This window comes from Salvelinus alpinus, chromosome 5 (genome assembly GCF_045679555.1).
Source record: "Salvelinus alpinus chromosome 5, SLU_Salpinus.1, whole genome shotgun sequence".
Classification (NCBI taxonomy): Eukaryota; Metazoa; Chordata; class Actinopteri; order Salmoniformes; family Salmonidae; genus Salvelinus; species Salvelinus alpinus.
In genome coordinates this window covers 84,510,648-84,532,711 of record NC_092090.1, presented here as the reverse complement: position 1 = coordinate 84,532,711, position 22,064 = coordinate 84,510,648, and the positions used below count along the sequence as shown (strand labels likewise).

At 42.7% G+C, this 22,064-nt stretch overlaps 2 protein-coding genes across 13 annotated transcripts; one reads left to right on the top strand and one right to left on the bottom strand.

Annotated features, from left to right (window-relative positions):
• Positions 1-3,170: 3,170 nt before the first annotated feature.
• LOC139577085 (ubiquitin-conjugating enzyme E2 R2-like) lies at positions 3,171-21,742 on the top strand. 11 transcript variants are annotated; one of them, XR_011675209.1, is made up of 10 exons: positions 8,732-9,361; positions 9,449-9,625; positions 9,716-9,777; positions 9,860-9,946; positions 10,034-10,075; positions 10,144-10,317; positions 10,397-10,432; positions 10,531-11,085; positions 11,367-11,478; positions 11,573-12,345. XR_011675209.1 is itself a non-coding variant. In XM_071403861.1 (10 exons), the coding sequence occupies exons 7-10, from the start codon at positions 10,614-10,616 to the stop codon at positions 11,941-11,943; spliced, it is 1,071 nt and encodes a 356-aa protein (XP_071259962.1). In that variant the 5' UTR covers positions 8,732-9,361; positions 9,449-9,625; positions 9,716-9,777; positions 9,860-9,946; positions 10,034-10,317; positions 10,397-10,432; positions 10,531-10,613; the 3' UTR covers positions 11,944-12,345. The 11 variants fall into 11 exon arrangements, 8 of the variants coding, with proteins under 8 accessions (XP_071259964.1, XP_071259965.1, XP_071259966.1 ...); XM_071403861.1 differs by adding an exon at positions 11,155-11,270 and having other exon boundaries at positions 10,034-10,317; XR_011675208.1 differs by having other exon boundaries at positions 10,144-10,432.
• Positions 4,987-8,618, bottom strand: LOC139577084 (putative nuclease HARBI1). Of its 2 annotated transcripts, XM_071403855.1 has the most exons (11): positions 7,971-8,618; positions 7,707-7,883; positions 7,555-7,616; positions 7,386-7,472; positions 7,257-7,298; positions 7,015-7,188; positions 6,900-6,935; positions 6,247-6,801; positions 6,062-6,177; positions 5,854-5,965; positions 4,987-5,759 (listed from the first exon to the last, which is right to left on the bottom strand). In XM_071403855.1, the coding sequence occupies exons 8-11, from the start codon at positions 6,716-6,718 to the stop codon at positions 5,389-5,391; spliced, it is 1,071 nt and encodes a 356-aa protein (XP_071259956.1). In that variant the 5' UTR covers positions 6,719-6,801; positions 6,900-6,935; positions 7,015-7,188; positions 7,257-7,298; positions 7,386-7,472; positions 7,555-7,616; positions 7,707-7,883; positions 7,971-8,618; the 3' UTR covers positions 4,987-5,388. The 2 variants fall into 2 exon arrangements, with proteins under 2 accessions (XP_071259956.1, XP_071259957.1); XM_071403856.1 differs by lacking the exon at positions 6,062-6,177 and having other exon boundaries at positions 7,971-8,608.
• Positions 21,743-22,064: the final 322 nt, after the last annotated feature.

Genomic DNA, 22,064 nt, shown 5'->3' with positions numbered 1-22,064 from the left:
TCAGGCCTGTGTTGTAAGTGATCCTCTATATCTAGAGAGTCTAGATCAGGGGTGTCAAACTCATTCCACGGAGGGCCGACTGTCTGCAAGTTTTAGGTTTTTCCTTTCAATTAAGACCTATACAAACAGGTGTTCCTTACTAATTAGTGATCTTAATTCCTCAATCAATTCCAAGAGTGGAGTAATTTACATACAGCTGCAATATCGAGAGCATCCTGACTGGTTGCATCACTGCCTGGTACGGTAATTGCTCGGCCTCCGACCGCAAGGCACTTCAGAGGGTAGTGCGTACGGCCCAGTACATCACTGGGGCTAAGCTGCCTGCCATCACGGACATCTAAACCAGGCAATGTCAGAGGAAGGCCCTACAAATTGTCAAAGACCCCAGCCACCCCAGTCATAGACTGTTCTCTCTACTACCGCATGGCAAGCGGTACCAGAGTGCCAAGTCTAGGACAAAAAGGCTTCTCAACAGTTTTTACCCCCAAGCCATAAGACTCCTGAACAGGTAATCAAATGGCTACCCGGACTATTTGCATTGTGTGCCCCCCCCCCCCCCCAACCCCTCTTTTATGCTGCTGCTACTCTCTGTCTATCATACATGCATAGTCACTTTAACTATACATTCATGTACATATGTACATACTACCTCAATTGGCCCGACCAACCAGTGCTCCCGCACATTGGCTAACCAGGCTATCTGCATTGTGTCCCGCCACCCGCCAACCCCTCTTTACGCTACCTCTTTACGCTACTCTCTGTTCATCATATATGAATAGTCACTTTAACCATATCTACATGTACATACTACCTCAATCAGCCTGACTAACTGATGTCTGTATGTAGCCTCGCTAATTTTATAGCCTCGCTACTGTTTTCACTGCTGTTGCTTTTATTTCTTTACTTACCTATTGTTCATCTAATACCTTTTTTGCACTATTGGTTAGAGCTTGTAAGTAAGCATTTCACTGTAAGGTCTACACCTGTTGTATTCAGCGCATGTGACAAATTAACTTTGATTTGATTTGAAAACCCACAGACACTTGTCCCTCTGTGGAATGAGTTTGACACATGGTCTAGATAGAGGGGGGAAAGTTTAGCCTCCTTGTATGTGATTAATAACACTAGCCTACTAAACTCACTTTGCTGTAACCACTAGGTATACAATTATGAATCAAAAGACATCCATTGGTTTGGATTGAGTTTATCGGGTCACTGTGTTATTGGTCACAACACAAGGTGTGTGTATACACCACGTCATCCCACAATCTACTTATGTTTTACAACTGGCCTATTTATTGTAGCCCTGCAAAGCTGCCTGATGCCACGTGTTTACATTAAACGCTGCACAGATTTAATGTAAGCTTGCGGGATCAGGTGGCTTTGTGAGGCTATATATTTTGAACAGCCCATGTATGAATTTCTTGAAAAAACAAATGTACTACTGGATCCAATGGTACAGTCAAGCCCCACCCTTCTATCACTATATTGGTTGGCAGCAGAGGGATAATCCTCACAGTCTTTCAGAGGGATATACCACAAAGCAGGATCACTGAGTTAGCCAGCTAACATGCCTAAATATTCTGAAATAACATTTTATTTTCTAGAAAGATAAGCTTGAAATGGGCATAGTCTAATTGAGTATTACAAAATGTTTTACTTTTTTCAACTTGTAAGTACAAGATGTTGCCTGAAGCAAAGCAAAGTGATGAACGAAAGAAAGAAAATGAAGCTCCTACACAAATATGGATTAATTTATAACAGTATAATTATTTTAAAGACATTTTGCTGGTCATAGGAGGGCTTTAAAACGAATCATAAACATTGATAGAGTTTGAGACTCGGAGCGAGCACTAGCAGCACCCCTTACAAAAAAAGATTGCACTTTTGAAACTGTAGTAAAAGTGCAGTAACTGCAGTTGACTGCTGTATTTTGGACGCAGTAATTGCAGAATAACTGCAGTGTACTGTAGTTGAACTGCAGTTATACTACACTGTAACTGCAGTTACACTGCAAAATTACTGCAGTAAAAACATTTTATTTTGGATGCAGTATTTGCAGCATACTGCAGTCATAATGCACTCTAACTACAGTTATACATTTGGTGGTTCGAGCCCTGAATGCTGATTTGCTGAAAGCCGTGGTATATCAGACCTTATGTATACCATGGGTATGACAAAATATTTATTTTTACTGCTCTAATTACGTTGGTAACCAGTTCAAATCAAATCAAATGCATTGGTCACATACACATGGTTAGCAGATGTTATTGCGAGTGTAGCGAAATGTTTGTGCTTCTAGTTCCGACAGTGCAGCAATATCTAACAAGTAATATCTAACAATTCCACAACAAATACCTAACACACACAAATCTAAGTAAAGTGATGGAATAAGAATATATAAATATATGGATGAGCAATGTCAGAGCGCATAGGCTAAGATGCGATAGTATAGAATACAGAATATACATGAGATGAGTAATGCAAGATATGTAAACATTATTAAAGTGGCATTATTAAAGTGACTAGTGTTCCATTTATTAAAGTGGCCAATGATTTCAAGTCTGTATATAGGCAGTAGCCTCTCTGTGCTAGTGATGGCTGTTTAACAGTCTGATGGCCTTGAGATAGAAGCTGTTTTTCAGTCTCTTGGTCCGAGCTTTGATGCACCTGTATGGACCTCGCCTTCTGGGTGGTGATAGCATTATAATAGAATAAGGCTTGTGATATATGGCCAATATACCAGACTAAGGGCTGTGTACTACCACTCTGCGTTGGGTCGTGCTTAAGAACATCCCTTAGCCGTGGTATATCGTCCATACCACACCCCTCGGGCCTTATTGCTTAATTATACTGCACTCAGCGATTTTGTTTCGTACGGGTCGTGGGATACAGAGAAAAGCTATCCTCCCGAATACAAACAAGAGGCTGAGAACAACCCGTTGGACCTGCAAAGAGTCTAGACAGATATACAGAGAACGGACGAATGACACAGGATAAACAGTATAAACACCGGTTATCATCTAATTCTACTTTTCATTATAACATTATGAAACAAGTTAAAATGGTAGGATACCAAAGACGCTAGCTATATTTTTTACGTAGTTTTTCACGTAAAACGTAAGTGCAAGGTGTTGCCTACGCTACGACGTAAGTGCGCGAGGCAGCAAGCGCAGTGAAATCTCCAGGAAGCAAAGGATGGAACTTGAGAGAGAAGGAAGTTCCTACACAAATGTGGATTAATTTACAACGCTGTAGTTATTTTAAAGAGATATTGCTGGTCATATGATAAAAAATCGATTCATGAACGTTGGTAGAGTTTAAGACTCGTGGAGCAGCTAGCGAGCTCTCAAACAAACAAATGTCAAAACAACCCGCTGGATCTGCCGAGTCTAGACAGATCGACAGAGAACGAACGACACAGGAAAAACAGAAACACCGTTTGTCATCTAATTATACTTTTCATAACATTATGAAACAAGTTATAAATGTTTGGATATCAAAGACTCTAGATATATTTTGAACGTGGGGACAGAAGATAATTTGTAAACGGCACCACCTGACCACCCCCAGAATAAAACAATAACAGATGCACAGATCGAGGAATATGCAGCGATAAAACATTTGGCGTGTCATAAAACTGTGTATAAATATTTTAGTCTCTACCAAAAGTAGCTTCTTCATTATCCAAAGAACTGTCAACACTGCCAGCAGAAGTTTTGTCGCTCGTAAATGCTCCTGACTTGTTTAGGGCAGGCTGCACCGTTAGATGGATAGCTAGTGCTAGCCACCTACCATCAAGACGTGGTGGTTAATGCTTGCATACATTTATATGACTACCAGCTGTTACTTGTTGGGACGAGCAATTTGAATTGGTACTGTTTTATTTGACTGGCTGTCGAGAAAGCTGCCAAAGAGCGAGAGCAAACTGGTCGTCCGGTTTTGACACTTCATTACTCTTGGGTCACCATGGCGCAGCAGCAGATGCCAAGCTCTCACAAGGCACTGATGCTTGAACTGAAGTCTCTCCAAGAGGAACCAGTGGAGGGTTTCCGCATCACCCCAGTAGAAGAGTCAGACTTGTACAACTGGGAGGTGGCCATATTTGGACCCCCCAACACACTTTACGAGGGAGGATACTTCAAGGTGAGGGATAATTTAGTCTCAACTGGTTTTGCCTCAGGACCCAAATTGAACCAGGTTGTCTCAGTCGCGACCCAATATTTGCATCGCGAAAAAGAATTGCCAAAATACAACCAGGGGCCTGTTGCACAAAACTAGGATAAGGGATTAAGCCAGGATATCTTGGTGATCCTGGCTCAATTGATCCGTAATCCGGTTGCACTAAAGATGGATAGGGGGCAGGAGGATATGTTATGGTATAAATTACCATGGAGATTTATTCTGTGGAGCTAGCCTGCTCCAGACCAGGCTAAATTCCAGGATCTATTTAATCTCATCCCTAATGTCAGTCAGCAGTCACCACAAATGGAAACCAATAGTTATTTCACTGCTCACTATACATTGTTATCACATATAACTAGACCCACTGTTATTATTTAAACGTTTGTGATCATTAATTTCAATGATTTTGGATAAAAAATGATTTTTAGATGATGTTGCTATCATTAGATAATTTACAGTTTCCCATAGACTATAAGGCTATATATAAAATGATAGAATATTAGGGCCACAGAGGGGAAAAAAACACAAGTCATAATATTGTAACCAGTTGTTTTAAAGGAGGACAGTTGTTAAAATGACAGATGTGGGGCATTTCGTGAAATTGTACTTCAGTATGGTTTCATAAACAAAGACATGCTGATGTGCCAGAATATTAAGTATCACATTGTCATAAGTATCAAAACTGTAAAAACAATATGTAGCTTTTCTGCAGAAAGAACCAGCCTCATAAATTTATGACTTTATCCTTTTTCTTCAGTGTGGCCCTAGTACTCTGTCATATAAACAAATACACATTCCATATGAATATAAAAACACAATGTGTAACATTATGTTCCTTTATTGAATAAGGACAAAACAAAGCAGGTAAACCATCAGCTCCTTTCGAAACTGAAGTCACAGTGACTCTACAAGATGGAAAGCACAGAATCCAAGCATATTATACAAAATGATACATACACATTCAAAGGTCTGTATATAACACACCCTGCATGTCTGCACACTAAAATAAATGCAGGACAAATCCATACACATCAACTGAACAGACAAATGAATGGATGCAGTAGCCTCCCTGCAGCCTTGTATTACACACAGTATACCGCACAAACATCATAAGAGGCCAAATTCGTCAAAAAACGAACCCAAAAAAACCCAAATTCCTCTGCCACCGCAGGACATATTTAACCAAAATTGAAAGCACACATACTAACTAAAATAATTCAACACATATTGGTCCCTCAGCAGCCGACCACTGTCGTCATCAGGGAAGATTGCCGGATTGTCCCAGTCCATGGCTGGTGGCACTCTGGGGGCCCTCTCCTTCCTCAGGCAGGCCACATTGTGGAGGACAGCACAAGCCACAGTAATATCACATGCCCTAACAGGGCTGACCCTTAATTTGTGAAGGCAGTGAAAGCGTGCCTTCAGGAGGCCAAAGGTCATTTCAACTCTGGCCCTGGTCCTGGCATGGGCATGGTTGTAGGCCTGCTGTGCTTCCTGGGGGTCTGTGAAAGGTGTCAGGAGAAAAGGCTGGCAGCCATACCCCCTGTCTCCCAGCAACACACCAGAGAATTCACCTGTCAACACAAAATCTCATCATTACTACCTCATAAACACAGTGATATTCTTGACACAGCCATGATGGTTATAAATAGGGGTTGTGTGGCTTACCTTGTGATAGGCACTGATAGATTTCAGAGGCCCGAAAGATTCTGGAGTCATGGACTGAGCCAGGCCATTTTGCCACAACATTGCTGATCACACAGTCAGCATTGCAGACCATCTGAAATCATAAGATGAGGAATATTACACCAATCAATGCACATCACTGGCAATGCAGAGTGTTCGTCAATGGACAATATCAAAAAGTTATGTTCACCTGAACATTAATGCTGTGAAAGGATTTCCTATTCACAAAATCGGCCTCATGGGCACCTGAGGGGGCTTTTATCCTTATGTGTGTGCAGTCCACTGCACCAATGACATTGGGGAAACCTGTCACACAAAGTAATGAGTATCCTACTATGTGTTAACAGTTGTCCTGTAATTTGTAGATCCTCTTACCTGCAATCCTATAGAACTCCTCTTTGATGTCACAGAGTCTTCTGTGGCCAGGGAAGGAGATGAAGACATCTGCTAATGCTTTGATAGCCAGACACACACTCCTTATTGTGCGGCAAATTGTGGCCTTGTTCAGCTGTTCTGCATCCCCCACTGAGTACAGGAAGGCTCCACTAGCAAAAAAGCGCAAGGCCACACAAACCATTTGCTCCACACTCAGTGCATGGCTCCGTGCAGTGCGGTGCTTAATCCTGGGACCCAGTAGTCTGCATAGATACCTGATGCCATCTGCAGAAAACCTGTATCTTTCATATAGATGGTCATCAGGGAAGGCCAGTGGGTCCAACCGGTCCCTGAAGACCCTTTCTCGCCTGAAGGCTCTCCTCAGCACAAGTGCTTCTTCATCCACCACATCTCGCACGAATGGGCATGCCATTGTCAGAGCAGAAAGGAACACACAATTTTGGGCCTTCATATAGGCTAGTGGCCACACCTGGTGCTGGGGGGGTGGGCAAAAGAGGGCGATGCCTTATAACGATGACTTGGTTGTACTGATTGCTGGGAAAATAAAAAAAACCTTAGAAAGATGCCACCGTCCTGTGTGCTCACAATAAGAGCTCATATGTCATGGCTCACTTGACTTTACGAGAATATACCTAATTTTTATTTTGAGCTGTGTCATCTTCTTGGAGCTGGGGGAGGAAAGAAAAATAATGATTAATACATTTGTGTTACAGTTAGCATACAGTGTACATTGAAGGCATATCTCACCTCCCTCTCAAGTTTTTTTATTTCAAGGTCCAGTTTCCTAATTGTCCTCTTTTTTATTTCGGACTCCAGTGCAAGATTTTCCATCTTTTTCTTCTTGTACTGAATGTCTATGTCTGCCAGTTCTATTTGGCGCCGGAGGTGGTTGCCATACAACTTTCTGATAGCTTGTGAGCTCTGTGAACACAATACAATTAGCGCAGCTGGAATTTGGCAGGATGTGGTGTCCTTTTATTAATACGCACTATGTTGCCAGGCTGGTTTTCCCACTGTATAGCATCTGGGTCCTGTAAAAGAAATTAGATTTTTTGATTTTGATGAGGACTCCTCACCATTGTAGAGTAAATAGTACTTTCACAGTCTTAACATGATACCTCATGCCTTCTGGAATCCAGAGAGATGGTCTCCTCCTCATCATCGTCTCCATCATGTGCTGTTGCTGCTGCACTGGGGCCTTCACCCTATCACATTTAATCGGATTCATATTGAAGCTAGTAGACAAGACATGCCAGGCCTACAGTATGCCTTTGATGGAGTACTCACTGGATCAGCATCGTCTGGTGCTTGTGCTGGTGGCTCTAACAGGAACACAGTGCTGCCAGACACTGCAAGGCAATAGGTAAACCAAAGTCAGACAGTCCAAATTGATTCAATATGAATGTGGTTGTATCCCATGTAGAGATGGAAGGACATACCTTGAATGAAGCGGGTGGCATCTTGGGAGGAACCTATGCTCGTCTCTTTCCCCCCAGGGATCCCCTCTAAGACGGGCCTGCCTTTATTTAGCTCCAAGGCCATGTCCTCTGCTGGGGTAAGGTCAGCCTTTGGTGACCCACCACCCGTGCCTTGTCTGTGGGTATTCTTTTTCACTGCTAAAACAGTACAGACAATGTGTGAGCAGGCACCTTCTGGGTACAATATATGCTTGTGCTTTGTTAAATATTAGTCAGGGACCATACCATTCTGCAGAATGTTCTTGTATTTGATTTTGACCTGCTGCCATGTCCGTTTTGGCCCGTTCATGTTTAATCTACACACACACACACACACACACACACATTTAATGGAGTCACACTGCAAAAAATTACTTGGTATTTTTGTCTTGTTTTCAGTAAAAATATCAAAAAATTTATCATAGCTTTATACAGTGTGATGGAGTTACTTTACACAATTTCACTCATATCTGCAGTGCATTTCAATTAAAAATTTAACCGTTTCATAATTACAGTACAACTGCATTTTTGGAGATGTGAATTAAATATTTGAATTGTAATTGTGATGTTTCAGCGGAGCGGTGAGTGTGTAATTGTGCACTACTTACGCATTCAGGCGGTCTGCAATACTTTGCCACGCTTTTTCTCTTTGCTTTATCACTGTGGCGGTGTTGCCTTTCTTCTTAATTATATCTTTTACCTCCTCGTATGCCTCCATGAGGATTTGTGCTTCCGACGGGGAAAAGTACGCGGCTCTAGTTGCCATGGTAAATCAGTTAATCTGTGATCTGTGGCGGGGTCTATTTGAGTGAGCCGTGAGCGCGCACCTATCCAGGATTGGTTTCACCTGGCTTAATGAATCCGTGTCTGCTCATCCTGGCTTGGTCTGTTGTGCAACCAATTAAGCCTGGACGCACATGTTTTGGCTTCATTGAGCTCAGCTGAGCTCATTGTATCCCGGACATGTGCGTTCAAGTTCTACTTGGTTGTGCAACAGGCCAAGCCAGGATGAGCAGACACGGATTCATTAAGCCAGGTGAAACCAATCCTGGATAGGTGCGCGCTCACGGCTCACTCAAATAGACCCCGCCACAGATCACAGATTAACTGATTTACCATGGCAACTAGAGCCGCGTACTTTTCCCCGTCGGAAGCACAAATCCTCATGGAGGCATACGAGGAGGTAAAAGATATAATTAAGAAGAAAGGCAACACCGCCACAGTGATAAAGCAAAGAGAAAAAGCGTGGCAAAGTATTGCAGACCGCCTGAATGCGTAAGTAGTGCACAATTACACACTCACCGCTCCGCTGAAACATCACAATTACAATTCAAATATTTAATTCACATCTCCAAAAATGCAGTTGTACTGTAATTATGAAACGGTTAAATTTTTAATTGAAATGCACTGCAGATATGAGTGAAATTGTGTAAAGTAACTCCATCACACTGTATAAAGCTATGATAAATTTTTTGATATTTTTACTGAAAACAAGACAAAAATACCAAGTAATTTTTTGCAGTGTGACTCCATTAAATGTGTGTGTGTGTGTGTGTGTGTGTGTAGATTAAACATGAACGGGCCAAAACGGACATGGCAGCAGGTCAAAATCAAATACAAGAACATTCTGCAGAATGGTATGGTCCCTGACTAATATTTAACAAAGCACAAGCATATATTGTACCCAGAAGGTGCCTGCTCACACATTGTCTGTACTGTTTTAGCAGTGAAAAAGAATACCCACAGACAAGGCACGGGTGGTGGGTCACCAAAGGCTGACCTTACCCCAGCAGAGGACATGGCCTTGGAGCTAAATAAAGGCAGGCCCGTCTTAGAGGGGATCCCTGGGGGGAAAGAGACGAGCATAGGTTCCTCCCAAGATGCCACCCGCTTCATTCAAGGTATGTCCTTCCATCTCTACATGGGATACAACCACATTCATATTGAATCAATTTGGACTGTCTGACTTTGGTTTACCTATTGCCTTGCAGTGTCTGGCAGCACTGTGTTCCTGTTAGAGCCACCAGCACAAGCACCAGACGATGCTGATCCAGTGAGTACTCCATCAAAGGCATACTGTAGGCCTGGCATGTCTTGTCTACTAGCTTCAATATGAATCCGATTAAATGTGATAGGGTGAAGGCCCCAGTGCAGCAGCAACAGCACATGATGGAGACGATGATGAGGAGGAGACCATCTCTCTGGATTCCAGAAGGCATGAGGTATCATGTTAAGACTGTGAAAGTACTATTTACTCTACAATGGTGAGGAGTCCTCATCAAAATCAAAAAATCTAATTTCTTTTACAGGACCCAGATGCTATACAGTGGGAAAACCAGCCTGGCAACATAGTGCGTATTAATAAAAGGACACCACATCCTGCCAAATTCCAGCTGCGCTAATTGTATTGTGTTCACAGAGCTCACAAGCTATCAGAAAGTTGTATGGCAACCACCTCCGGCGCCAAATAGAACTGGCAGACATAGACATTCAGTACAAGAAGAAAAAGATGGAAAATCTTGCACTGGAGTCCGAAATAAAAAAGAGGACAATTAGGAAACTGGACCTTGAAATAAAAAAACTTGAGAGGGAGGTGAGATATGCCTTCAATGTACACTGTATGCTAACTGTAACACAAATGTATTAATCATTATTTTTCTTTCCTCCCCCAGCTCCAAGAAGATGACACAGCTCAAAATAAAAATTAGGTATATTCTCGTAAAGTCAAGTGAGCCATGACATATGAGCTCTTATTGTGAGCACACAGGACGGTGGCATCTTTCTAAGGTTTTTTTTATTTTCCCAGCAATCAGTACAACCAAGTCATCGTTATAAGGCATCGCCCTCTTTTGCCCACCCCCCCAGCACCAGGTGTGGCCACTAGCCTATATGAAGGCCCAAAATTGTGTGTTCCTTTCTGCTCTGACAATGGCATGCCCATTCGTGCGAGATGTGGTGGATGAAGAAGCACTTGTGCTGAGGAGAGCCTTCAGGCGAGAAAGGGTCTTCAGGGACCGGTTGGACCCACTGGCCTTCCCTGATGACCATCTATATGAAAGATACAGGTTTTCTGCAGATGGCATCAGGTATCTATGCAGACTACTGGGTCCCAGGATTAAGCACCGCACTGCACGGAGCCATGCACTGAGTGTGGAGCAAATGGTTTGTGTGGCCTTGCGCTTTTTTGCTAGTGGAGCCTTCCTGTACTCAGTGGGGGATGCAGAACAGCTGAACAAGGCCACAATTTGCCGCACAATAAGGAGTGTGTGTCTGGCTATCAAAGCATTAGCAGATGTCTTCATCTCCTTCCCTGGCCACAGAAGACTCTGTGACATCAAAGAGGAGTTCTATAGGATTGCAGGTAAGAGGATCTACAAATTACAGGACAACTGTTAACACATAGTAGGATACTCATTACTTTGTGTGACAGGTTTCCCCAATGTCATTGGTGCAGTGGACTGCACACACATAAGGATAAAAGCCCCCTCAGGTGCCCATGAGGCCGATTTTGTGAATAGGAAATCCTTTCACAGCATTAATGTTCAGGTGAACATAACTTTTTGATATTGTCCATTGACGAACACTCTGCATTGCCAGTGATGTGCATTGATTGGTGTAATATTCCTCATCTTATGATTTCAGATGGTCTGCAATGCTGACTGTGTGATCAGCAATGTTGTGGCAAAATGGCCTGGCTCAGTCCATGACTCCAGAATCTTTCGGGCCTCTGAAATCTATCAGTGCCTATCACAAGGTAAGCCACACAACCCCTATTTATAACCATCATGGCTGTGTCAAGAATATCACTGTGTTTATGAGGTAGTAATGATGAGATTTTGTGTTGACAGGTGAATTCTCTGGTGTGTTGCTGGGAGACAGGGGGTATGGCTGCCAGCCTTTTCTCCTGACACCTTTCACAGACCCCCAGGAAGCACAGCAGGCCTACAACCATGCCCATGCCAGGACCAGGGCCAGAGTTGAAATGACCTTTGGCCTCCTGAAGGCACGCTTTCACTGCCTTCACAAATTAAGGGTCAGCCCTGTTAGGGCATGTGATATTACTGTGGCTTGTGCTGTCCTCCACAATGTGGCCTGCCTGAGGAAGGAGAGGGCCCCCAGAGTGCCACCAGCCATGGACTGGGACAATCCGGCAATCTTCCCTGATGACGACAGTGGTCGGCTGCTGAGGGACCAATATGTGTTGAATTATTTTAGTTAGTATGTGTGCTTTCAATTTTGGTTAAATATGTCCTGCGGTGGCAGAGGAATTTGGGTTTTTTTGGGTTCGTTTTTTGACGAATTTGGCCTCTTATGATGTTTGTGCGGTATACTGTGTGTAATACAAGGCTGCAGGGAGGCTACTGCATCCATTCATTTGTCTGTTCAGTTGATGTGTATGGATTTGTCCTGCATTTATTTTAGTGTGCAGACATGCAGGGTGTGTTATATACAGACCTTTGAATGTGTATGTATCATTTTGTATAATATGCTTGGATTCTGTGCTTTCCATCTTGTAGAGTCACTGTGACTTCAGTTTCGAAAGGAGCTGATGGTTTACCTGCTTTGTTTTGTCCTTATTCAATAAAGGAACATAATGTTACACATTGTGTTTTTATATTCATATGGAATGTGTATTTGTTTATATGACAGAGTACTAGGGCCACACTGAAGAAAAAGGATAAAGTCATAAATTTATGAGGCTGGTTCTTTCTGCAGAAAAGCTACATATTGTTTTTACAGTTTTGATACTTATGACAATGTGATACTTAATATTCTGGCACATCAGCATGTCTTTGTTTATGAAACCATACTGAAGTACAATTTCACGAAATGCCCCACATCTGTCATTTTAACAACTGTCCTCCTTTAAAACAACTGGTTACAATATTATGACTTGTGTTTTTTTCCCCTCTGTGGCCCTAATATTCTATCATTTTATATATAGCCTTATAGTCTATGGGAAACTGTAAATTATCTAATGATAGCAACATCATCTAAAAATCATTTTTTATCCAAAATCATTGAAATTAATGATCACAAACGTTTAAATAATAACAGTGGGTCTAGTTATATGTGATAACAATGTATAGTGAGCAGTGAAATAACTATTGGTTTCCATTTGTGGTGACTGCTGACTGACATTAGGGATGAGATTAAATAGATCCTGGAATTTAGCCTGGTCTGGAGCAGGCTAGCTCCACAGAATAAATCTCCATGGTAATTTATACCATAACATATCCTCCTGCCCCCTATCCATCTTTAGTGCAACCGGATTACGGATCAATTGAGCCAGGATCACCAAGATATCCTGGCTTAATCCCTTATCCTAGTTTTGTGCAACAGGCCCCTGGTTTATGTTAAATTCAGACTGGAGTATTTTTTTTCACGTCAAATTGTTTATAAAAAAAATATTTATAATGAATTTTTACTCAGACACCTATGACCCATTCAAAACCTCCCGCGACCCAAATTTGGGTCACAACCCACCAGTTGAGAATCGCTGATTTAGTCTGTCTTGTCTGTGGGCAGTACACCTGATCCGGGCCTGTAGCTAACTCTAGTCTTATAGTATAGACATAAAACAACAAGAATCCAAACAGTGCTTTTAGCATAGCCTAACACAACACACTGTTGTTGTTATATTTATATGTAGACAATCAGTGTTTGACTGGCCACCGTGAGTGCTAGCCCTTAATCATGACTCTAACCATTACATTACATATAAGAGTCCGTGAAGGAAGGTTCCTTCTGTAGGGGGGAGTTTTGTTAAGAGCTGCGACGCTCGCTTGCAGTACGGAAACATAAGGACCTTGTATTTCATATCGGCGAGAAATACACTGAACAAAAAAAAATGCAACGTGCAACAATTTAAAAGATTTGACTGAATTAGTCAATGGAAATAAATTCATTAGGCCCTCCTAATCTATGGATTTCACATGAATCGGAATATTGATATGCATCTGTTGGTCACAGATACTGTACCTTAAATAAAATTAGGGGTGTGGATCAGACAACCAGTCAGTATCTGGTGTGACCACCATTTGCCTAATGCAGTGCAACACATCTGTTGTCCCACTCCTCTTCAATGGCTGTACGAAGTTGCTGGATATTGGTGGCAACTGGAACACGCATGCTCAATGGGTGATGACATGTCTGGTGAGTTTGCAGGCCATGGAAGAAGTAGGACATTTTCAGCTTCCAGGAATTGTGTACAGCCTTGCAACATGGGGCCATGCATTGTCATGCTAAAACATGAGGTGATGACGGCGGATGAATGGCACGACAATGGAGCCTCAGGATCTCGTCACAGTATCTCTGTGCATTCAAATTGCCATCGATAAAATGTAATTGTGTTCGTTGTCCATAGCTTATGCCTGCTCATACCATAACCCCACCGCCACCATGGGCCACTGTACACAATGTGAAACCGCTCGCCCACACAATGCCATACACGCTGTCTACCATCTGAAACTGGGATTAATCTCTGAAGAGCACACTTCTCCAGCGTGCCGGTGGCCATCAAAGGTGAGCATTTGCCCACTGAAGTCAGTTACGACCGCGAACTGCAGTCAGGTTAAGACCCTGGTGAGGACGATGAGCATGCAAATGAGCTTCCCTGAGACGGTTTCTGACAGTTTATGAAATTATTCGGTTGAGCAAACCCACAGTGTCATCAGCTGTCCGGGTGACTGGTCTCAGATGATCCCGCAGGTGACGAAGCCAGATATGGAGGTCCTGGGCTGGCGTGGTTACACATGGTCTGCGGTGGGGCCGGTTGGACGTTCTGCCAAATTCTCTAAAACGAAGTTGGAGGTGGCTCATGGTAGAGAAATCAATATTCAAATATCTGGCAACAACACTGGTGGACATTCCTGCAGTCAGCATGACAATTTCACGCTCCCTCAAAACTTGAGACATCTGTGGCATTATGATGTGTGATGACAACTGCACATTTTTAGAGTGGCCTTTTATTGTCCCCAGCACAAGGTGCACCTGTGTAATGATCATGCTGTTTAATCAGCTTCTTGATATGCCACACCTGTCAGGTGGATGGATTGTCTTGGCAAAGGAGAAATGCTCACTTACAGGGATGTAAACAAATTTGTGACCAACATTTGAGAGTTGAATAAGCTTTTGTGCGTATTGAACATTTCTGGGATCTTTTATTTCAGTTCATGAAACATTTCTATAAATGCTGGATCAGCTTCAAGTTTGATTTCCCAATAAATAATTGACCATCTACAGTTGACTCAGTGTCTTCTAATGACAACAATTGAGGGCAGAACTGGACGTGCTTGAGTGCAATGTTTTTTTACAAGTACATTATTATATTTATATTTTATATTTTTTTCAGTATAATTTTCTAAAAACATAAGGTTAAATTGATTCACAACTTTTATAGGGTTAGGGTTCTCACACGGCCATATTTCCATGTTACAGTGCTTGTTTACGGAAGACAGAGTGGACTACCTGTGCTAATTAGCTATCTGTGTCACCGAACACCTTTGTGTAAACCACAATTTATGGTGTAAACGGAAGACAGACGCCATAAATGTGTTGTCACTGAAAAATACCGTCGGCTGCAACTGTGTTAAAACAATGTAAAGTAAGTGTGTGATTTGCATTTGTGAATTTTTTTAATGGGATCTGAAAGTAGAAGGATTTATGTTTCTAGAACCGTACCGCACTGCAATTGAGAATCGATTCACATTTAGATGGAGTAGTTGGTTGTTTTGGCTTCCAGAGCCAATTCGCCCTTTAAACATAACATGTAAGGTCCTTGGACTAAGGAGTAACGTTAGGCACCTCTACTCCATTATTGAGCTACGTGAGTGCATACCCCGGCCTAGAGAGCAATGTTTGACAAACTTGGCGTACCACTTTAACGACCATCGAAAAATATGTTTGTTATGTTGTTTGTTATGTTACAACTGAGTTATCTGTCACCCAGGCCAAAATCCACTAGTGGGTTTCAACACACTTTCTGAAATGTCAAAGTTTTCCTGCCCTCACACATCACTGATTTTCTCTCATTTCCAGGCACACATTAAGTTTCCAGTTGACTACCCTTACTGTCCACCTACTTTCCGTTTCCTCACAAAGATGTGGCACCCCAACATATATGAGGTGAGGTGTACCACATTGTATGTTTGTGTAAGAGTTAAGGACGGACCGTAAGGTCATTCCACAGCTAGCTTGGTACCTTTTGGGTGGCTCAGCCCGTTGGAACGTAGGGCGTTAACGTGTGTTTTGCGAAACAGAGGATCACTTGTTCGAGCCCAGTATGGGGCAGTCGGACAGTGGAGGAAGCTAAGCTGACCCCCGCTGTGTTTGTGTGTCTTGCTTTTGTGTGATTATATGATTTATTGCTGTGGAGTGTAACATGTTGCTTGTCTACAGAATGGCGACGTGTGTATCTCCATCCTTCACCCCCCTGTTGACGACCCCCGGAGCGGAGAGCTGCCCTCTGAGAGATGGAATCCCACCCAGAATGTCAGGTAAAACACCTGGGCTGCGTTCAGGATGAAGTAAACCTAGCAAACATTTAAGTGAACGGACAGGGTACTGTTCTGAACAACCTGTTGAGGAACATTGTAATGATGGTGGCTCAGAGGGCGGTTGTGCGGTGTGATGCTGGACATCTCTTACTATTTCATCAAATACGCCACTCGTTTCTTTGGGTCACTCAAAGGTCAGAGGTTTCATCCACGAAACTATAGCAGTTATATGCCTCAATGTAAAAAAAAAATGGTGTGCAACGTTTTGGGAGAATGTGTCTTTAAGTACGTATTGTTGTAAAACGTTGCAAAATGTTTCATCAACTGAACACACCCCCAACTCTCTGGACATTTGTATTGTATATGTCTGTATGTTCAGGACCATCCTACTGAGTGTGATCTCTCTGTTGAATGAGCCCAACACCTTCTCCCCGGCCAATGTCGATGCCTCTGTTATGTTCCGCAAGTGGAGAGACAGCAAGGGCAAGGACAAAGAGTATGCCGAGATCATCAGGTTCTTAGAATTCACTTTCTCTTAAACACAAAATGACAAACAACAACATGCTCGTTTATACACATACAACTAAACGTGAAAATTTGGTGCAATCATTCACTTCATTTTTATATCTGGAACCTTTCACTCTTCTGTCTGTCTCACATTGTATTTACTGTCGGTTGTGCTCTCTCCCTCTCTTTATTTCTCTCTCGCTGTCTATCTCTCTCAGGAAGCAGGTCGTGTCCACTAAAGTGGAGGCGGAGCGGGACGGCGTGAAGGTGCCTACTACGCTGGCCGAGTACTGCATCCAGACCAAAGTGCCTTCCCACGACAGCAGCTCGGACCTGCTCTACGATGACCTCTACGATGATGACATCGAGGAGGAGGATGACGATGAGGATGATGCAGAGGCAGTGGGCCAGATGGCAGGAGAGGGTGGCTTCAATGGCGAGGAAGACTCGGGCAACGAAGAGTCATGACCTTCCTTCTCCTCTCGTTGTTTATCTTGCTCCTTCCCACACCCTTCCTACCGAGGACTCCGCTGCAGCCTCGTCCTGTTCTGTCCTTACTTTCTGATTCCTTCCCACGTGCGCGCACACACACTCTTGCTGGCTCCATCCCTTCTTGAAGGCGTCTCCTTGGCACTTACTTTACCTTGAGATTTGTTTTAATCTCTGTCAAACATGCCCAAATGCATAATTTTAACAGCTGTATGGGGATCAGATTTATTTAATTGTTTTATTATGGCATTTTTTGTTTTCCTAATTGATCTCCCTCATTGATGTTCATGAGGCATAATCAGTGGGTTAGTTTATGCAGCTTTACTTGTGGTCAATTATATCACAAAGTGATATAAACCAAAATGGTTGTTTCTCTTTCAACTATTTGATGGGTCTGTATTAAACAATTAAACAGAATTGCATGCTTTTTGATGACACCAATTTGGCATGTATGCTGACTACCAGTGTTGCAAAAAACATTTTGTGAGAATTGCAATTGGCTGCTTGATTTGTCGCTAGATTACATTTTGCAGTTGCGGCCACAACATCACGGCTCCAATTTGCATTGCTGCGGTCCCTGACATTCTCCCCTTTTCCTGCCGCACACCCCTTCCCCTTGTGCTTCTCTGTCTGTGTGTGCACCTGCTGTGACTTCTGTTGCATAGTCAGCTTTTCCCACTCTTGTTTGTGGGAAAAGTCGCTAAATGGTATCAAAACTCCCCAAAGGCAGCCTGAAAAGTAGTTTGACGCTAGGTTCTTTGAAAAAAGTCGCTGTGGGGGTCTGAGCTCGCTAAATATAGCGACTTCAAGTTGGCAACACTGGTCTCTATCCCTCCCAGGGTTAACATACACATTCGTCTTACAAATGAATTCAATTCCTTTTAAACTATATAGTGTAAAACCAAATCCTATTCAGATGTAAAACCAATTTAAATTAACTCAAATTTGTTCTTAAGCTGTGTAACAGAGTGGTAAGATGCACTCAATGAACATACCCCCTCTTACTCTGTCTCACACAGTCAACAAGATGAAGACCCTTTAATAAAAATTAACACATTTTCTGTATTGCCCTGACAGGGATCTGAACACAAAAAGGACACTTATTTTGCCATTTTTGGTAGGTTCCCCATTTTTCTCTGAGTAATCTACTCAATCAAAGATCGCTAACAGAAAGGAAGGGTTGGGCACTCACTACCAACAAGCATCTCTTTGAGTGGATGCATCACAGCATGCATCTCTCCAACCAGAGACAGCAGAGAAGCAATCTCTGCTCCAAACTCTCCAAGGTTAAATGTACCTGGAACTGATGAAGGGATGCAGAGACAGGATGCTAAGACATACGCCTGATGTCATTTGAGCTCTTGTCCTCTCAAACAGAAGATGCTTCCGAGTATTGGTACCGTACCAGCGCTGGATAATTTCCATGGAGACTGGACTGGTGATAGTTGTTTCCGTGGAAACTGATTTGTAACTACCCTATCTTTCTTTGGGGGACTTGAACACCAGGGATAAATGGGACAAGCGGACAACCCCCCCCCCCCCGACACAGAGCGCTGGAGCCAGGGATAAATGGGACAAGCGGACAACTCCCCTGGAGCCATGAGAATGCTCTGCACAGAAAACAGCAGGAACCCTACAGAGAGGGATCACTGCTGTTTCAATACCATTTGATCTGTTTGTTTGTATTTGCTGTAGTCAATAATCTCCCATTCAAGGTTTGATGAAAACATCTCACTTTATTCAGATACACAGGCAATGAATGCTGGATCACCATAGGAAGTGTTGGCCATTCCATAACACTTTGTTACAGCTTTAGTTTGGGGTGTCTGTGTCACCTACCTCTACTTGTGTATGTGCAACAGGCCTAGGTTCCCATACTATGTGAAATCATTTCAAATGTCACAAAAGTGCAAACCTCACCTACCGGACATCCCAGACTGACGAAAGCTAACTAATTGAAGATTTCAAATAGTATTTGAACACAGGTCTGATGACCAAGAGATTTTGAGGGAAACGTGAACAATGTCACTTAAAGGCTTGGATTTTTTAAATGTTGAGTCTGATAGTCCATAAGATCTTCCAGAGACAATGACATTCATGATGTTTTGTTGAGAAAGAGATCCTCTCCCCCGTCCCAGTTCTAGTCACAGGCCCCTTGACCCCAGATAGGTAATCAATAAATAGAAAAGCATTCCGTTTGGCAACAAGTGGAGTGCTACATAACCATTAATGCTAATTTATTAGATAATTAATTCCAAGGATAGTGTAGAGACTTGGGGCTCGATTCAACTAAACCCACTGGGCAGTATTCACGCAAGAGCATGTAGGCCTAAACATACTAGGTAAACAAATATATTGCGTAAACATTGCCAAAGCAGGTTGGCTTGGATACGGCCATTGGTGTCTTTCAGCTATTACGTGTTCAAGTATAACATTCCCATTGTTTTTGTTTTCCTTGGTCTAACTTAACATGTGTCATGAATGTTTTCTTGTAATGGATGTTCACCAAAGATAAGAGGCTTTCTTTTGTGAATGTAAGGCTTTATCTTTGGGTTGTTTGTTGCACAAATAAATAGAGGGCACTGGAAATGTTGTCAAAGCTATTGCAAAGTGAGGTTACTTTTGACCATTAATAATCCACTTGTTTGATATGAATTGGGTTTTCAAAGTAAAACAAAATGTATTCAAATGAAATGCCCCTCAAAGTTTACTGATGGTAAAATTGGTGGGTGCAGATGCAACCTAGTCTCAATCACACGTGTCGGCAGCATTGAGAGCCTCCCGCTACTGATCTCCCTGTGTGTTATGGGGTGAGGTGAGGCTCTTAACCTTCTGCCTTACATCCTTTCTTGAAAGCCACATGGGCCTGAAAAGAAAGAAAGATATAAACAGCATCAACTGTATAACAGGGCAACAAGGTATAAGCATTATACTTACAGGCTTCTTATTTTCCCCCTCGCATATCTCTTCAGAGTGATGAGAAGTAGCCCTTCCTTTTACACTCTGCTTGGCTGCAGATGCGATTCTAAAGCGATCACTGGTAGAGGACACGTCTGTAGAGGGCTTCAGGCTGATAGCATCAACTCCATGGAGCATGGCCTTGCTACTTTGGGTTAAAACATCACCCACAAGGACCTGAAGTTGGTTGAAGGCTTTTGAGATTGAATTTGCAGCTACATCCATGATCTTGGACTTGCCCTGTGGGTCGTCCATGTCTGTGGCATGTTCCACTATGGGATGACTGCTGACTAGTTTCAGGTAGATGGAAATTACCTGTCTTGACTAGGTTAGCGGCATCGGTGGACACACCATAGAAATAGAATGAATAGAAAGGGTGTGTCCATTCAAGTCAGTGGTAGCACAATGGGTGGACTGGCAATCTATTTCTATGGGCCATACAGCCATCCAGGCTTGCACACTTTCAGCTGCTTTGAAGGTGGCCACAATTCATCGCTCCCAACACTTGGGCGATGACGAATGGAGGTGTTGAGCAGCAGCTCCCACTCATTGGAAAAGATGTAGGGGATTATAGTGATATTATATATCAAGGTGCAGCTGCTACTACTCTTCAACCTTTGGATGCCATCTACCATAGTGCCCTTCGTTTTGTTACAGATGAGTTTTCATAGCCGAGAGCTGTCATAAGCATTTGCATAGAGGTACTTCCCGCCAAGTAACTCTGCAAAGCTCTGAGCAAATGTACTGTATGTACATACAGTACATTCTAAGAAAATTAATGGTACAGATTCAACATTTTATCTGTGTGGATGGTTAAAGTTTCCATTCAAGCACAGCTGGTTCCATTTCAACAGTGGGACTTTCATTAGAAAGTTTTGTTATCTCGTTACTTGGGCGGGTTAGGGTTCATTGACAGGTTAGGGATGCGACAGGTTTCAAACCAAAGTCCCAATATTTAAATAAAACAGACTGTTTGAATGAAATATTATATATATTTTTTGATCCGGGTCACGGCACCAATTGTGAGGTTCTGAATTATGCACTACAACCCAATACTATATGTGATTGTGATTGAATACTCAATGTGATTGAATATTAGCAACTGTTGGCCTGGGCGCCTGGGTGTCTGTGTGTGTGTGCTGGAAGTAACAGTTAGCCCCAGATAAGAGTGCTGGGAAGCTGTGGTTAGCCTTGAGCGAGAACAGTGTGCTTTTGTATACAGGTGCAAATAGCTCAGACAATGTTGCAGAGCTGTCTGACCTCAGTCTCTGGGGTGAGGGAGCGTAATCTACACAGCAACAGCGCCGGGACACCAAAGAGCGCAAAGAGGCTAGGACTAGCCTGAGCGCCGGCGATAGGCTAGGTGAGTCTAAACCACGCCCAGTCTCTACTCTGACAGGCCGGCTCGGAAGCGGGAACTATCTATGTCATGAGTATATTATAATATCTTTGTCAGGAACAAGTCAGTTCCTTGTTCCACCCTGCGGGGTGGTGCAGTGAACCCGTATATACGAAAGTTGCATTTGCCATTTATTACTTAGTTAATAAAAAATACATAGCATACAATCGGTGACTCATCGTCATACTTGTCCTTATACCAGATTGAATTGACGCAACCCTAACACTTAACACTCCAATTACATTAAGAGAGGTGTCTATTTTATTCAACTATTGGGCTTTTCATGATTTGAATCGTGGTCATATGATGATACTTTTATTTGTTTGATTGAAAGCTGACCATTTGTTCATTTAAGAGACTATAGATTGGACTGTGTGGTTTGAGTTCCACCCCTCAGACTAGTTCCTGTATATAATACTGATAAAATATATTTTGTTACACAATTAAAACATTGATGCAATGAGTTATAAAGAGATACAGTGCATTCGG

What these genes read in the sequence shown, in the direction of transcription:
- LOC139577084 (XM_071403855.1), bottom strand. Translation starts at nt 6,718, where the DNA reads ATGAAGGCCCAAAATTGTGTGTTCCTTTCTGCTCTGACAATGGCATGC. An exon ending in TTCACAGCATTAATGTTCAG is followed by an intron (nt 5,966 to 6,061) that starts GTGAACATAACT and finishes TTATGATTTCAG; the next exon opens with ATGGTCTGCAATGCTGACTG. An exon ending in CTATCAGTGCCTATCACAAG is followed by an intron (nt 5,760 to 5,853) that starts GTAAGCCACACA and finishes TTGTGTTGACAG; the next exon opens with GTGAATTCTCTGGTGTGTTG.
- LOC139577085 (XM_071403861.1), top strand. Translation starts at nt 10,614, where the DNA reads ATGAAGGCCCAAAATTGTGTGTTCCTTTCTGCTCTGACAATGGCATGC. An exon ending in TTCACAGCATTAATGTTCAG is followed by an intron (nt 11,271 to 11,366) that starts GTGAACATAACT and finishes TTATGATTTCAG; the next exon opens with ATGGTCTGCAATGCTGACTG. An exon ending in CTATCAGTGCCTATCACAAG is followed by an intron (nt 11,479 to 11,572) that starts GTAAGCCACACA and finishes TTGTGTTGACAG; the next exon opens with GTGAATTCTCTGGTGTGTTG.